Here is a 16,416-nt window from a genome sequence, read left to right as displayed (position 1 = left end):
TTTCTACTGAATGATATATATTTCAGATGGCAGAGTTATAAAGACTTGCAGAGACATAGATAGACAGTTAAAGCACAATTGAGCTTGCTAGTATGACTGATACTTACTCTTAGAAGACATTTCTAGGAGACATGAATAGAAGGCCAAGGGCTGGTGTTGTAAAACAAAATGATAGGTAAATGGGAGGACCCAGGGACCTCTTGAAACAGCTATCCCAAAGTTTATTTAGCAGCATCTTAGATTGGGGCCCTTCAATCCCTAAATACTACTGGAAAACCTTGTTAATTTGACTATAACAAGGGATCACTCTTCTGTACTTCCCAGGAAATGATTTAATGTTTTATCCAAATGAACAAATTCCCTTAAGTAACCTTTTTGGGGACTTGCTTCCAGATTTTAGAAGACCTCCACTCAAGTTAATATAACAAGTGACGATTATGGAGAAAGACTTGGATGTGGCTGTAACATCATTCATTCTTGTGGGTCTCATCTGAGTGAGGAGACCTATGCCTCCATGAATGGTATAGTTTGGGCCCCAAGTCAGTTTCCACCTCCAGCAGGAATAAGGCTGAGCAGGAAGATTCTGCTTCAATCAAGTAATGAGTTTTGGTCTAGTATGGCTGTGCAGAGATTTCTCTTGAATAATCAAGGGAGGAGGCATGTGCCTGGGAATGGAGTCCATGGAAGCAATTCTTTTCTTGGGTTGAGTAACGGAGCACTGGTTTTCCTTAATATATCTGGGTATAGCCAGTGTAAGCAGTCACGCCTCTGTTCAATTCTTTTTTATTTTCCCACAAGCAGATGCTAGCTCATGCACTGTAAATAGCTAAATGTAGCCACTGAGCATTTGCAATTTTGTTTTCACTTTCTAGCTGCTGTGACATAAACAAGATGAGCATCCAAGTATCAATAGGATCTGCATAAATGAAGTAAACTATTGAGCCACTGTTTGCTTGTCTACAGATTATGAATTTGAGAGAAAAAGGTGTTGAGGGAAAACATGCTAATTTTTTTATGTGAATGGTGGACCTTTGAATTATGGTTAACATATTTGATATTGAACACTGACATAGTGGATTAATTGGATTGGATAGAAGAAATGAAGCCTAAAAGTTATGAATGGCTTATGTTATTTAGTAAGCTGATAAAAGTGGAAAGGTAGATTTTCTCAAGTGCTCTGGCACTGAGAGGCTGCCCACAGGCTAGTAATTGGTCTCATACCCATGCATGCTCAGGTGCTTTATAAGAATGCAGATGTCACAAAAAATAGAGCAAGTTCATGGTCAAAGAATGGAGTAGGGATTGAAGACTAAATCTAGTGTAGAGAATGTAGTGAATTTGTTCAAAATTTCAATAACCACATATTAATACTGTACAGAAAATTTTATGAGTATGAATTTGCACTGAGAAACCACAATTAATGTCAAACACATGCAGACATGTGTGGAACCACACAAAAAGTCATACAAACAAATGTGCAATTGTTTATGGTACATATGAATCATGAATATTTCTTTCTAAAAGGAATACATCAGAGTGTTGCTTAATCATCCTGACACTGGAGGATAGGATATGCAAATTGGGGATGATCAGAGCAGCGCTTGAAAATCCCATTTCCAGTTTACAATACAAGCATCTCATTTCAGTCACTCATATATATATATATATATATATATATATATATATATATATGTCACTCATATTATATATATATATATGTACTCATATTATATATATATATATATATATATATATATATAATTGCTAGGGTCCAAGAGAGGTCCCAATGAAAGACCAACACTCACATGTGCAATTTAGCAAGAGCATCTATTTCCAACATGTTTGGGTGGCAAATAGTGACCCACAAAGAAGGTTACAAGTTTGTTTTAAGCAGAGTTAGGGGAATTCTAGGGAGGAGAGATTAATCTGGTGATGATTAGTGGAGGACAATTTAGTCTCAGGATTGATTGGCGGGAGGCACTAGTGGTTAGGGGCCTGGTGGTGGTGGTGGTGGGTCTAGTGTCTAGGACCTTGTTTACTATAAGGTAGTAAAAGCTATCTTTAGCTATCAGAAGTCTGAGGGACATCTGCTGAGGCAGCAGAAGGTGCTTGGGGTGCCTGGTGAACCAGCAGAAGTGACTAAGGGATGCCTGGTAAGCCAGAAGGAGACTGGTGGGTGCCTGTTGATTGGTTGCTCCTAAGATGTGGTTTTCCTGGGAACTGTTTGCTTTTTTCCAGCCCGTTCTAGTGAAAGATACTAAGGTCCAGGTCATGTCAGGACTGCTAGGTGAGCCTGTCATGGACCTAGATTGGCTACCCATCTTCTCATTACCCCCTTAAGTAGTGGGCCATCTCAAAACCTGGAGATGCATCCTCTGCATCTACAGGTGGTTACTACTGTCTCAGAACCATTACCTTGACCATGGAGATCTTCTCTTTTATAAATCTGACTAGGGCATTAATAATGCAAGGTCCAAAGGTCAAGGCCAAAAGTAAGAAGATCAAGAACCCAGCCAGGGCTGAAGGAGAGTAGTTAACCTGGGTGACCGATTGAATGATGATTCATACCATCCTTCATTTGTTCTTTTTCCAGTTTTCTACCATGAAGCCTTTTTCTGTTTAGATTCATGGAGTCTTTTATAACTCTTGAATGGTTAGCATAAAAATAGCATTGTTCTCCTAGAGTCAAACATAGACCCCCTTGTTGAAGGAACAGTAAGTCTAGCCCCCTTCTATTTTGGAGGACCACCTCAGCTAAAGACGAGAGTGATTCCTACAGATGAGTGATGGATTTTTCTAGCGTGGCTATGTCTGTATCTATGGTTGCACTCAGACTCCTATAATGTTGGTCTTGGACGATGAGGGCTGAGGTCCCAGTGCCTATGGCCCCTGCTAAGCCAATCCTATGAGGGAGGGTATTAGGACAGCTGTGAAAACCTCCCGTTGGCCCAACATACTGGTTTCAACTGATGGAGAATCTCTTCCTCAGGGAAATATGCTATTCTGGGGACCAGCTTCTCCAAGACACAGAAACCCTGAGTATCATTTAACACTTGGGCATGTATGCAGGAGGTTAAACCTGTGGTATAGGCCTCCAGGCATTATCTGGTGGGATTAAATATCCTGATCCTGGTATTTTATTGCAGAGGTCAACATAATTAGGTGGGAGTTGGCCCATGCAGATGCGTTTCTGTTACAGACTGTAGGGTAAGTCTTCCTCTGCCCGAATGTTGCCATCTGCATGACTGCAGGCCAGGGGAGCTGGTATAACTTCCTTTTATTGCAATCCCTTGTAGTAGGGTGTTTTGTATTCAGACCGAGCCACCAAGACAGTCTTGTCTTTGAGGCATTTAGAAAAAATAAGGAGATCTTAGCAGATTAAAGAGGCCTGAATTGGCAGGTAAACAAATTCGTTGGGGCAGCCTTGGTTATCAAAGACAATGTTTTAATTTTCTTAGGCCTAGATTTCTGAGATTTTGTTTTTCAAGCTTTGGGGTGCTTATGATCTTATTTGGGGCCCAGGGCCTTTTGTGGCTGGAGGGGTTGAACATCCAACCAAAGGGTGATTAATGCTTCTGGGTCTTTCCCCATTGGTTCTCTGTCCTGGCCATATAGCCTTAAACCACAGGTCTTTCCTGAAGTCTAACCTGATGTCTTTTTGCCAGCATCAAGAAAATGAATTATATTGGGATACATGTCGCTTCTCTAGCAAATTTAGTCCTCCAAGCTTGCCCTTTTCACCTTGATAAGTTATCTGTCCTTTGGGGCCTTCCACCAGATATGACCAGTGAAGACACAGATCCATGAAGCACATAAATAGTCATTGACTCTCCCACAGGTCTCTATTTGGGCCCTTATTCCTATCATACCCAGGGAAAACATAAAAATGGATGAGTTCTTGTAATTTAGCATCCCATACCTCAGTCTAACCATAAAGCATTCTCAAGTCAAAGTATATGTAGAATACTATATATTCTATAGTCCTCAAAAGAATACTATATATTCCAGGTCCTCAAAAGGGCTACATGAGAAGTCTGGTTCAGGATCTTTCCAGATCCAGCATTGATAATTCTCCATGTGAGATTAAAGGGTAGGTGGGAGTTGTGGTCCCCTATAATGACCTGACTGGAGAGTCTCAGCAGGCACAGGCATATGCTGAGGAAGCATAGGGACAAACCCATCACTTAGCTGGATTTGTGACTTTCTGGATTCTCAGTTTTAAAGGATCTCTCAGGTGTGCAACCACCCTCCAAAGTCCAGGGTTGACTTCCTCTGGAGTGTAATCCTCAGGATCAGTGTGTGGGTCCATAGGCTTCATGTGGGAATGATGAATTCAAGTAGGGACCCCATCCACTTTGATAGCTGTGGGCCTTGTCAGGATGACAGTGTAAGGTCCCTTCCAGCCAAGCTCCAAGGTCTCTTTCCTGTATTTCTTGATGATCACCAGGCCCCCTGGCCAGAACCCATGGGGCACAGGAGACTGCACACAGCCGAGGCCAATGTTGTTGCTGCACCTGAGATAGACCTTGTAGGGAGGAGAGAAATCTGTGGTCATCAAATTCAGTCATCAGTTCTGCCCTGGGATTAGGTAGAATGGGTGGTGGCCTGGCATGCATGATCTCAAATAGTGAGAGTAAAAGTGTAAGGAGAATTGCAAACCCTGTAAAGAGCAAAGGGGAGGAGAGACAGTCAATCACCACCAATCTCAAGGGTTAATTTGGTTAAGGTCTCTTTCAGAGTCCTGTTTATCCTTTCTACCTAGCCTGAACTTTGAGGGTGATAAGCACATTACCAATTGTTCCCCATAACCTTAACTAACTTTTGTGTTATCTGCGAGATGAATGCAGGCCCACTATCTGAGCCCAAGAGCACAGGGAGCCCAAACCTTGGGATAATTTTTTCCAGAAGCGTCCTAACCAACATGGCAGCTGTCTCATGTTTTTAATTGGAAAAGCCTCAGTCCATTCTGGAAAGGTATCTGTAAGAACTGGGAAATACTTATAGCTATACAGGCCTGTTTTTACCTCTGTGAAGTCAATCTTCCAGTTGGCAGCAGGCTCTGTTCCCCTCTCCCATGTCCATTTATTGTGACTCCATTTTTTGCATTCATGAGACAGCAAGTGGGACATCGGCCTAAAGCTTCTGCTGTTTTGGCCTTAAGATAAAAAACCTTAAGATGTGCTCTTCTCAAAAGGTCCTATATTTTTCTTTTTCCCAGATGGGCACTCTGATGTATTTGTCAGACTAGTTGAATGGCAAACTCAGACGGGAGGATGATCCATTCTTCGGGGGTCTTGAACCATCCTTTCTCCTAACAAGTGTTTGTACATGAGTGGATTCTTCAAAGCTCTTGGTTGGTGTATGCTAGAAATTCTGGAAATGTGGGTGTTACCATTTTTGGTGTGGGCAGCAGGATGGCTGCCATCTGGAGGGCAGCTTCCTTTGCTGCCTTGCCTGCCTGGCTATTTCCCCTTGAGATTGGGACTCTACTTTCTGGTGTCCAGGACAGTGCATGACAGCTATTTCTTGGGGCAGCCATATAGCTGTAAGAGGTCTAAAATTTCCTGTTTGTTTTTAACAGTCTTTCCTTTTGTAGTCAATAATCCCCTCTCCCTGTAGATGGCACCACAGATATGTATCACAGCAAATGCATACCAACTATCAGTTTTGATATTAAGTTTTTTTCCTTTTCCCAGCTGCAGTGTCTTTGTTAGAGCTATCAGCTCAGCCCTCTGGGCTGATATCCCAGGAGGTAGGACCTCTGTCCATATGATTTCTTTCTCAGTTGTAACTGCTGCCTCTGCATATGTGACACCATCTTTGGTAAAACTACTGTCATCTGTATACCACGTTACTTCAGCCCTTGACAAAGGGACATCCTTGAGGTTTGATTTGGTCCCAGGGAGGTGGCTCAGAATGTCCAGACAATGGTGGAGGGATCAGTCCAGATCTGGGTCTGGGATCAGGGTGGCAGTTCAAGGCACTGCTAGGGTTGTATTGGATCCTGGGTGGGTTTTAAAGCAGAGCCTGATATTGAAACAGCTGAGCATTAGAAAGCCATCTATCAGGAGGGTGTTTAAGGACCCCCTTGATACCATAGGGTGTGGTCACTTTAAGAATCTGTCCCAAAGTTAATCTCAGTCTTTGACTAAAAAAGCTGTTGCTACAATTATGTGGAGGTTAGAAGGCCATCCAGCAGCCACTGGGCCCAGCTTTTTGGACAAGTAGGCTACTGGCCTTTTCCCTGGATCCAGGGTTTGTATCAATACCCTTTTGGACATTTCCTTCTCATCCATGTATAGGTGGAAAGATTTGGTGACATTTGGTAGTGCCAAACCAGATCCATTCAGCAGAGCTGCCTTAATTTCATTGAAGGTCTTTTCTATTTGTGGGGTTCAATAAAGGCAAGTCTTTCCACCCCTTATGGCATCGTACAGAGGCTGGGCTAATCCAGCAAACCCAGGGATCCAGAGCCTATAGAACCCAGCAGACCCCAGTAACTCCCTCACCACTCAGTGGTTGCTGGGTCTGGAGATCCTCAGGATCGTCTCTTAGTTTGCTTTGGACAGATATATTTTGTCCCCCTTGAGTATGTACCTTAGTTAAGTTACCTCAGTATGGCAGAGTTGAGGCTTCTTTGTTGACACACGACACTCCAGGTCTCCCAAAGTTTTAGGTAGCCCCTCAGTTGTGGCCTTGTAGGATTCCAAGTGGTTGATTGCTATCAGGAGGTCATCCACATACTGCTATAAGCTAATGTTAGGGTGGGCTTGTTGGTATTCACTCAAGTTCTTGTGGAGTGCCTCAACAAAGATGGTAGGAGAGTTTTTGAACCCCTGGGGCAGCCATGTCCAAGGCAGCTCTTCATTGAATCCATTCTCTGGATCCATCCATTGGAAAGCAAACATAGGCTGACTGGCTGGGGCCAGTGGCAGGCTGAAGAAGGCATCCTTGAGGTCTAACACAGTGTAGATTACCTGTTCTGGGGGCAAGACACTTAGAATGGTATAGGGATTGGGAAATGTTGTATGAATGTCCTCAACCTTCCTATCAACCTCATGGAGGTCTTGCACTGGTCTATATTAATTGGAACAGGGCTGTTTAACTGGCAGCAGATGCATATTCCAGGCTGACTGGCAATGGAAGAAAATATCCAGGTCTCTGAGGTGCTTAATATGGGGGGGTGGTCCTTTGCTTGGCCTTTCTGAGCATTGGGTACTGTCTAGCCCACATTGGCATTGCCCCAGCTTTCAGCTGTACTAGAATGGGGTGTGTCCTGCCAGCCCAGACCCCCCCAGTTTCTGCCCATTTCTGTGAAATTCCTTGGAGCCAATTTTGGAATAGGTTTATATTGTCTTCATGCTTTGGGGGCCCACAAACTATGTTCATCCACAAGTGACATGGTGAGCACGTGTAGTGCCTCTCGCTTTTGATCAGTCACTGATATCCCAGCCTGGTCAAAATGGGTGAGTGCCCCCATCTTAGTAAGTTGCTTCCCAGCTGTGGGTATGGGCATTCAGGGATGACCATGAAAGAGTGGGTTATGTGGCCTTTTCCTGTGACTACTAATCTTCAAGTAGTCCATGAATATCAGTTCATCCCTGTGGCCGCTTGGACCCAGGATTGCTTTTGTGACATTTTGGCCTAGGGGTTGTTTTAAAATGGAGAGTTTTGCTCCTGTATCCACCAGAAAATCTATGGGTTTCCCTTCTACTTCTAGGATTACTCAAGGGGGCTCTGAGCTCCATACCATCAATCATTCATTTCTTCAAATTCCAGTACCTTCACTTTTGAGCCCCGTTGTATAGGGCATTTACTCTTCCAGTGACACAACTTCTTACAGCAGGCACATCGATCTTTCTGTAAACTAGACCTAATATGCAGTCAATCCTTGATCCAGGTTTTTCTTTCCATATGGAGAGCCTTTAGAAGCCAATGTCTATTTTCTAACCTTTGGGCTGCCTGACACATTTAGGAGGACTTTGGTGAGTCCTTGCATCTGTCTTCCTAAAGCCTTCATGAGCCCCTTGGTCTGTCTATCTTCTGGGGTCTCCCTATTATTGAATAATTTCTCAGCAACTACAATTAGTTCAGCCAACCTCTTACCTTCAGAAACTTCTAGTCTTTGTAGCTTATGGCAGATATCAGGTGTTGACTGGTTGACAAAAGCCAGGCTGACTGCAGACCAATTCTCTGGTGCTTCTGGATCCAAGAGTGTATAGGTTGTATAAGCCTCCATCAGCCTCTCTAGGAACACTCTTGGTATTTTGTCAGGCCCCTGGCATACTTGATTAACTTTGGAAAAATATGTGGGCTGCCTGGCAGCAGATTGGAGACCCCCCCATTAGAGTCTGGTGGTAGAATTTCAGCCTCTCCCTACCTTCCCCTATGTTGAAAACCCAGTTGAGTCGCATCACAGGAAAACTAATATTTATGAGGTCTGCACTGGTGGTCTGTCTCCAATCTGGGCCCAGAACCAGTTTCTGGGCCTCAGCTATGATCTACACCCTCTCCTCAGTAGTAAAGAAAACCTGGAGCATAATGGCTGATGTGTGAAAAGGATACAATCTGCCGGGCGGTGGTGGCGAACGCCTTTAATCCCAGCACTAGGGAGGCAGAGCCAGGTGGATCTCTGTGAGTTTGAGGCCAGCCTGAGCTACCAAGTGAGTTCAAGGAAAGGCGCAAAGCTACACAGAGAAACCCTGTCTCGAAAAACCAAAAAAAAAAAAAAAAAAAAAAAGAAAGAAAGAAAGAAAGAAAGAAAAGGATACAATCCAACAAATCAATAAGTTTATCAGGCTTCTCAGAAAACTAAGGATTTTGTAACTTCCAACTATAAAGGTCACCCATGGTAAAGGGCCAATGGATTAGCTGCTACCTGCCCTCACCATCAGGTGGGCACACAGTGGGCAATGTAAGGGCCATGCAATCAGCCTGGTTGGTGGCTCCTCCCTCTGAGACTGTTCAAGTGTTTGTGTGGAATGCTCCTCCATCTCTTCCCTGGAGCACTCCCAGCTCCTTCATTCTGGGGCACCTGGGGGTAATCTGGTGGGATAGAAAAGAACTCCTCCTCCAAATTGCCCAGAGAAGGAAGGACAGGGTACAAGGGTACACAAGGCTGTGTTCTTTCCTTCTCCTCCTTTAGTTACTCCTTTTTTTCAGCAGCCACATCCATGACTCCCCCTGGGGGAGGAGGAAAGGGCTCTAACCACACAAGTAGCTTCTTTATGAGGTATTACCAGTTTGTTGATATAGATGACCTGATCAGGGCACCCTGGTGACTATAGACTATGTATTTGACTCTATGGAGAGGTGAGAGATCAAAAGTCCATCCTCAGGCCATCCCACATCAAACACAGGCCATTCATTCCTACAAAAGACAGAGAGTTTTCCCTTCTGGACCATGACTCCCAAGTCAGCAGTTTGGGCCTGAAAGTCCTTAAAATGATCCAGAAAGACTGGAAGATACCTGTCACATTGCTTCTAAAGGAACAAGTATAAAAAGCAGACAGAAACACAGGAGGGCTACAGAAATCAAAGTGTACCAGTATGAACCATGAAAGAGTAACTGAAAATGGACTGATAGCTTAGTTCTGCTCTTCAGGCAGAACAACGAGCCTTTCCCAGAGGGACCCTCTGGCCTAATTCAACTGAAGGGACTCAGTTGTCACTCTCGGGTTAGTCTGGGACATCTCCCAGCCCATGTGGCAGAGGTGCCTCTACTATGTGTGCCAGGCAAACCCCAGCCTCCAGATTCAATTAATTCAAGCTTCCAGGAGGAAGAAACACAAAATGAGGAACAGTGCAGTGACAATTGGAGTAAAATGACAGACCAAGATAATGAGCACAAACTTCACTTACTGGCCGGCCAGGTTTTCCATGCTCATATGTTGGGGGTGCTGAGGTGGATTCCTGACCAATGCACCAATTGTTAGGGTCTGAGAGAAGGCCTCAAGAAAGATCAACAGTGATGTATGCAATTTAGCAGGAGCATTTATTTTCAACATATTGGGATGGCAAATAGTGACCCACAAAGAAGGTTACAAGTTCCTTTTAGGTAGAGATAGGGGAATTCCAGGAGGAGGGAATTAATCTGGTGCTAATTGGTAGAGGAAAGATTAGTATGGGGGCTGATGGGTGGGCAGATGTAGTGGTTAGGGGCCTATTGGTGGGGGTTCTAGTGTCTAGGTGTTTGTTGACAAGTAGAAGTGAAAGGTATCTTTAGCCAACAGATGTCTGGAATACTATGAGCCAGCAGAAGGGGCATAGGGCAGCTGCTGAGCCAGCAGAAGGGGCTTGGGGCACCTGCTGAGACAGCAGAAGGGGCTTGGGGCACCTGCTGAGACAGCAGAAGGGGCTTGGGGCACCTGCTGAGACAGCAGGAGGCTGGTGGGCACCTGTTGTTTGGTCGCTCCTAAGATGTGGTTTACTGAAAACTGCTTGCTCAGTTCCAACCCATTCTAGTGAACAGAACTGAAGGCATGTTCCATGTCAGCTGCTAGAGGAGTCTGTCATGGCTCTGGTTTAGCCTAACTATCCACTCAGAACAACTCAAATTCAAGCATTTAATTATTGCAGTTGGGGAAGCCGACATGGCATATGAGAAACTGTCAGCAGCAAGCAGCAGCTGGCAGCAGAGAATCACAATCGTCCATCTCTAGGCAGAAACGGAGGCTTTTGTGTAGACAGGCAGGATGTAGACAACAGCAGAGGGATAAATCATCACCCCCGACTTGCCACACATTGTTTTTTCTTTTTGCTAATTAGAGTGAGAAGCCAGGATCAATTACGTTCTTCCCCTCTCATCCACTTTCAGTTTCGCTGCTTCTGCTGCTACATGTATTCAGGTGGGAGACAAGAATGAAGCAGCAGTTCCTGTGTTCATCTCCATGGTAACCACAGGATTTGCCTCCATTGCTGGAATTGAGATGGCTGTCTTTATTGGTTCTTATTCTCCGATGAATTTGAATGCACACTGTCCTTCAATCAGAAGCAAGGTGTGCTTATAAAAGCGACAGCATTGCGAGCTCTTACCAGTCAGGCTTTGGCCATATTCCAGGACACAGTGGATCCTGGGTATGACTAAAGCCCGACTATACATTGGATAGATGAGGCAGACTGCTCCTGACATGTGCAGGAGTCAGAGCCTGTAGAAATCAGCAGAGTCTGGCATTATAGTTCCCAGTTACCTGCTCTGTCTAGAGGGCAGGAAGTAGCATCCTGCTTCTGAAGCTACTTCTTCTCTTTTAAGTTACTATACCACTATTTCAGTCTTGAAGTGCTGAATGATCTGCAATGAAGGTAATCCATTTCAGACTTCAGTATCAGACAGACCCTAGAGGAGTCTGGCTTCTTTCTTTATCCTGGGAGATCCCCTGTGGGAACTCCTTTGGCATTGTCTGTGTCTATGTCTATTACTATATTCAGTATCATTTGTAATGAGACTCTCCCTATTACCCAGGGCATGTGGTAAAAATAAAATGTTGTACAGGAAATCAACTTGCTATCATCCTGTTGCCATTTATCCTAACAGGTACAAATTTCCAAACTTGGTTTGCATTTGGCATATACGAACTGTAGTACTTTTGGTCTTTTTTTCCGAGTCAGCCCATTTCTTTCCATGTCATCAGGCCAGGCCTGATTTTAATTGAAAATCAATTATTTATTGGTGATTAAGGAGTGGTATTACATACTTGTTTTGGAAGTAATTAACCACCAGATTTATCTGATCTTGGTTCTGGTATTTTTGTTTGTTTTGAACCTGTGAAGATGTTATCTCTCTAACCTTAGACTCTGAATTCCTATGTCTGATAGTAAATTGAGGCTGGAATTCACTGTTACTATTGCTACATTTACCACCCCTGAATCTGTTTTATTCTTTCTCCCTTCTTTTCAATATAGATCATTGATGCTTTAGGGGTGGGGTAGATGAAATCAAGCCACATCACACATATACCCCCAAGCCTGTCAGGAATTACAGAAAGTGATCACCTGCATAACCTTGAATCATTTCCCAAGTGGTGCATTTAGAAACAGCTGTGATTAGGGACAACGGATGAACAGAACCTATGGTTAGGTCAATATGTCATTAGGAATCAGTTTATCTCTATATTCTTCTAGTAGAATGCCAGAAATAGTTTATGCATAGATCTGTGACCATTGTAGTCTCAGTTTCTTGAACATGTTAACAGTGTTGTATAATTCTTACATCTCATAGTTTTATCAAAAGCCTCAAAAGGAGTTGAATATATTCACAATATTTAGGTCACTGTGCCAAAATGGTATCTGAACTCTGCCTATAATTTATTTTTTAGGGCACGTTTCTCTTGAGAGTGAGATTTTTTTTCCTCCAGTAACTGGCAGATTAACTTTGTTGCCCCTCATGTGTATTAGGTTTCATAGAAAGATCTCACTAGGCAGCAGATGGAATTCAGTTCTTTGCTAACATATGTAAGAAGGATTTTCAGAAATAGTTTTTTACCAAAATTTTGGGAGGTGTAACCCTGGAATGGAAAGGGTTGGTAAAGCTCTACTGGGTGACTATAGGAAAGCACTTGGCCAACAACCTAAACAAAACCAAACCAAACCAAACCAAAATCTCATTATGGGCTGTTCCTTGAGATTACTCTTAATTCCTTTCATGCTATAAAAAGTGCAGCTGTTAAAATATTTTCCAGATATTTTTGTTTAAATTTTAATTTGTATTATACATATATAAAATGAATGTGTATGTATATGTGTGTGTGCTTGTTCTATGTGTGTGCATAAATATATATATATATGTATATATATATATATATATTATATATATATATATATATTTCTGCCTGTTGCATTCAATATTTTCTGGGTCAAAGAATGATGGAGAATTGTTTGTGTTGAAAATTTGTGCTTGTACACAATGTTGTAAGTTCAGAATATTTTGAGCATTTGTGGAATAGTGTAATCATGGTGTAAGTGATGATATTTTTCTGGAAGTTACAGTTAAATTGCCTTTTGGCATATGGGTAAATATTTATAAGAGTTAGAAATTTTATTGCTTCAGAGAACTTGCAATAAAGTTTCTGCATCAGGGTCCAAGATCTCCCTGACTGTGTGTAGTATGTCACTGTATTTTATAGGGAGTGATTTGTATTTTGTCAATGATATACATCCTTCTTACTCAAGAAATACAGAGTGAAAGCTTTAGACATGTTTTTGATAACCAAGCCACTAATACCCTTCAAGCGATTAAGTGTTGATAAATTATAAGATTTGTAGATGGTGGCAAAACTATCAAGTATACTGAGAATTTTTATAGTAATGTTGGCTGCAGTTTGCACATTAACAGACAGGTGGGGTATGAGTAGAAGTCATAGTTGTATTAATGCCTTAGTAGACAGTCAATAGAACACTAGTAGCGCAAGGAATTATTCAAAGGACCTTATTTTCAAAGAAGAAGAGAGGATAAAATATTTCAGTATTTGGGTATTTTTAAATGTGAGACAGTCCTCAGTGTAGCTGTTATCCATATATGAGGGGTTTTAAAAAAGAAGTGTAGTGATGTTGGATTGATACTAAGGGTTTTATCTAGGAGGCAGACAACCAAGTTTGAAATAGTGGGAACACAAAGGATAGCTTCAGAGATAGGATATTTATAGACAGATTGGTTGCAAAAATGAAACATATGTGTGTTCTCTGATCAATATCACTCAAGTTGATTTATGCTTTTTTGTTTATAGATTATACCACATCAGAGATGGATTAATCTACAAGCTAACTGCTCTGAATTAGGAAGAACTGGAAACTATTATTAGAAACGAAAATAAGGCACATTCTATTACCATCCAATTTTGGACACAAAGCATAAGGCATGAATAGTTACAATATGAACTCTGAGTTTTACAGGACAGTTGCATAATGTATTTGACAAAATTCATACCTGTTGTGCATATAGTAGATGGTCTTTTTAATAAAAAAAAAACAACTGGAGTCTGATATTGTGGTAAATGCTGAAAGATGGGAGAAACAAAGGAACAAGCCACAGCCATGTCTTACTTTACCAACTCCATGAATCCTCTGATGAATGTTTCTAAGTACTTAGCCGTAAGTGATCAAGACAAAAAGTCTGTAGTTGCTGTCTCCTGAGGCCGTATATACCTTTTCTCTACTCATCCATGACTTCATAATCCTGGTATTAATGGCATGTGTGCTTCCCAAATAATATGGTTAAAAGTATGAGACATCAAGAGCTAGGATTAAAGGCTTGTGACTACAAAGTTTTTCGATGAATGGTGAGTGCCACCAATGCCTGGCTTTGTTTCTCTCCTAGACTTAGTCATCCCCATGTAGTCCATGGTTGCTTTAAAGGCGCTGAGATACAAACAGATCTCTGTTTCCCAAGTGATAGGTTTTCAGGTGTCTGCCACCATGTCCTGGCCTCTATGTTTACTCTAGTGACTTGTTCTGTGCTCTGATCTTCAGGCACATTATTTAGGGTACACAATATATCACCACATGTACCTGGGAGAAACACTATGTCCATCTGACATTGGTGTGCACCTCTGCATGCCACTAAAATGTGATGGCAATTTAAGCATACCTGTACTCTTGAAACTGTATCAGCTGCATATGCATGCATAATTGTTTCAATATGAAATCCATGGAATATTGTAATGCATTCTGTGGAAGAATGGTGAAGTGAAAAATGTATGAGTGGCTTATATGTTTTAGTAAGCAGACAAAAGTGGAAAGGTAGATTTTCTCAAGTATTCTAGCCCTGAGATGCTGCCCATGGGCTAGTAGTTGGTCTTATACCCATGCATACTCAAGTGCTTTACATCAGCACAGATAACAAAAAATAGAGCAAGTACATGATCAAAGGATGGAGGAGTGATTGCAGACTATATCTAGTGAAGGGAATCCAGTGAATTTGTTCAGAATTTCAATTGGCACATATTAGAAATGAACAGGAAATTTTATAAGAATGAATTGGCACTGTGAAAGCAAAGTTAATGCTAAATGCATGCAGACATGTGTAGAACTATACAAAAAAATCAAATAAGCAAATGTGCAATTGCTGAAGGTATATATGTATCATGTATATTTCTTTCTAAAAGGAAGACAGCAGGTTATTTCTTAATCACCATGACACTGCAAGCTATGATATGCAAATTAGGGATATTCTGAGCAGGTCTTCAAAGTCACATCTCTATTAACAATAAAAGCATACGATTGCAGTCAAAATTTACACACACACACACACACACACACACACACATATTGTTCATGTCACAACTGAATTTCAAATATTTAAACATTTCTGTTGGGGAAGCTAACATGGCGTATCAGAAACTGTCAGCAGCAAGCAGCAACTGGCAGCAGAGAATCATAATCGTCCATCTCTAGGCAGAAATGGAGGCTTTTGTGTAGATAGGCAGGATTTGGACACCAGCAGAGGGATAAATGATAACCCCCGACTTGCCACACATTGTTTTTTTCCTATTGATAATTGGAATGAGAACCCAAGATCAATTATTTTCTTTTGCTCTCATCCATTTTCAGTTTCGCTGCTTCTGCTGCTACATGTATTCAGGTGGGAGACAAGAATGAGTCAGCAGCTCCTGTGTTCATCTCCAAGGTAACCTCAGGATTTGCCTCCATTGCTGGAATTGAGATCACTGTCCTTATTGGTTCTTATTCTCTGATGAATTTGAATGCACACTGTCCTTCAATCAGAAGCAAGGAGTGCTTATAAAAGCGACAGCATTGCGAGCTCTTACCAGTCAGGCTTTGGCCATATTCCAGGACACAGTGGATCCTGGGTATGGCTAAAGCCCGACTATACATTGGATAGATGAGGGAGACTGCTCCTGACATGTACAGGAGTCAGAGCCTGTGGAAAACAGCAAAGGCAGGGATTGTTTGATTTCTACCATTATAACTCCTAGTCACCTGCTCTGTCTCCTGTGCAAGAAACAGCATCCTGATTCTGAAGCAACTGCTTGTCTTTTATGATTTGATATTGCTGTGTAGACTTGAAATGCTGTATCATCTGTTAGAAATAACTTCCATTGCAGATGTTAGTATATGACAGATTCTATTGGAGTCCGGCTCCTTCCTTCACCTGGGAGGATACTGTGGGAACTGATATGACATTGTCAGTGTTTACAAGCAACCCTTAGTGTCTATGAATATATCAGGCAATGACATTTGCTGTTGAGATCCTACCTGTCACATAAGTCACGTCTTCACAATTAAATGTAGTACAGGAAATGAAGATGTTATCATCCTGTTGTCATTTATCTTCACAGATTCACCTTTCCAAGCTTGATCTCCTTTCCCCTTGTATTTTTGTCTATACAAACTGTAGTTCTTTTGTTCTTCTTTCATAGTCAGCCCATTCCTCTTTATGTCATTAGGCCAGGCCTGAGTTTT

The 16,416-nt window shown here is 42.1% G+C and overlaps 1 protein-coding gene across 25 annotated transcripts in view; it reads left to right on the top strand.

Annotated features, from left to right (window-relative positions):
* LOC114684184 overlaps positions 1-16,416 on the top strand; it is a 344,217-nt gene that overhangs the window by 162,511 nt on the left and 165,290 nt on the right. For 24 of the 25 annotated variants that reach the window (XR_005089835.1, XR_005089837.1, XR_005089824.1 and 21 more), the window contains one exon: positions 15,544-15,619. Coding sequence is in view for 20 of the 25 variants with exons in the window: in XM_037198375.1 (XP_037054270.1) it covers positions 15,544-15,619 (76 nt within the window). In the remaining 5 variants the exon portion in view is untranslated. Of the gene's footprint in view, positions 1-15,540; positions 15,620-16,416 lie in introns of those variants that run through there. The other variant, XM_037198399.1, reaches the window with a different exon arrangement.

The sequence above is a fragment of the Peromyscus leucopus genome, chromosome 1 (genome assembly GCF_004664715.2).
Source record: "Peromyscus leucopus breed LL Stock chromosome 1, UCI_PerLeu_2.1, whole genome shotgun sequence".
NCBI classification, from domain to species: Eukaryota; Metazoa; Chordata; class Mammalia; order Rodentia; family Cricetidae; genus Peromyscus; species Peromyscus leucopus.
Note: the sequence above shows the minus strand (reverse complement) of the source record. Positions and strands in the feature narration are given on the sequence as shown.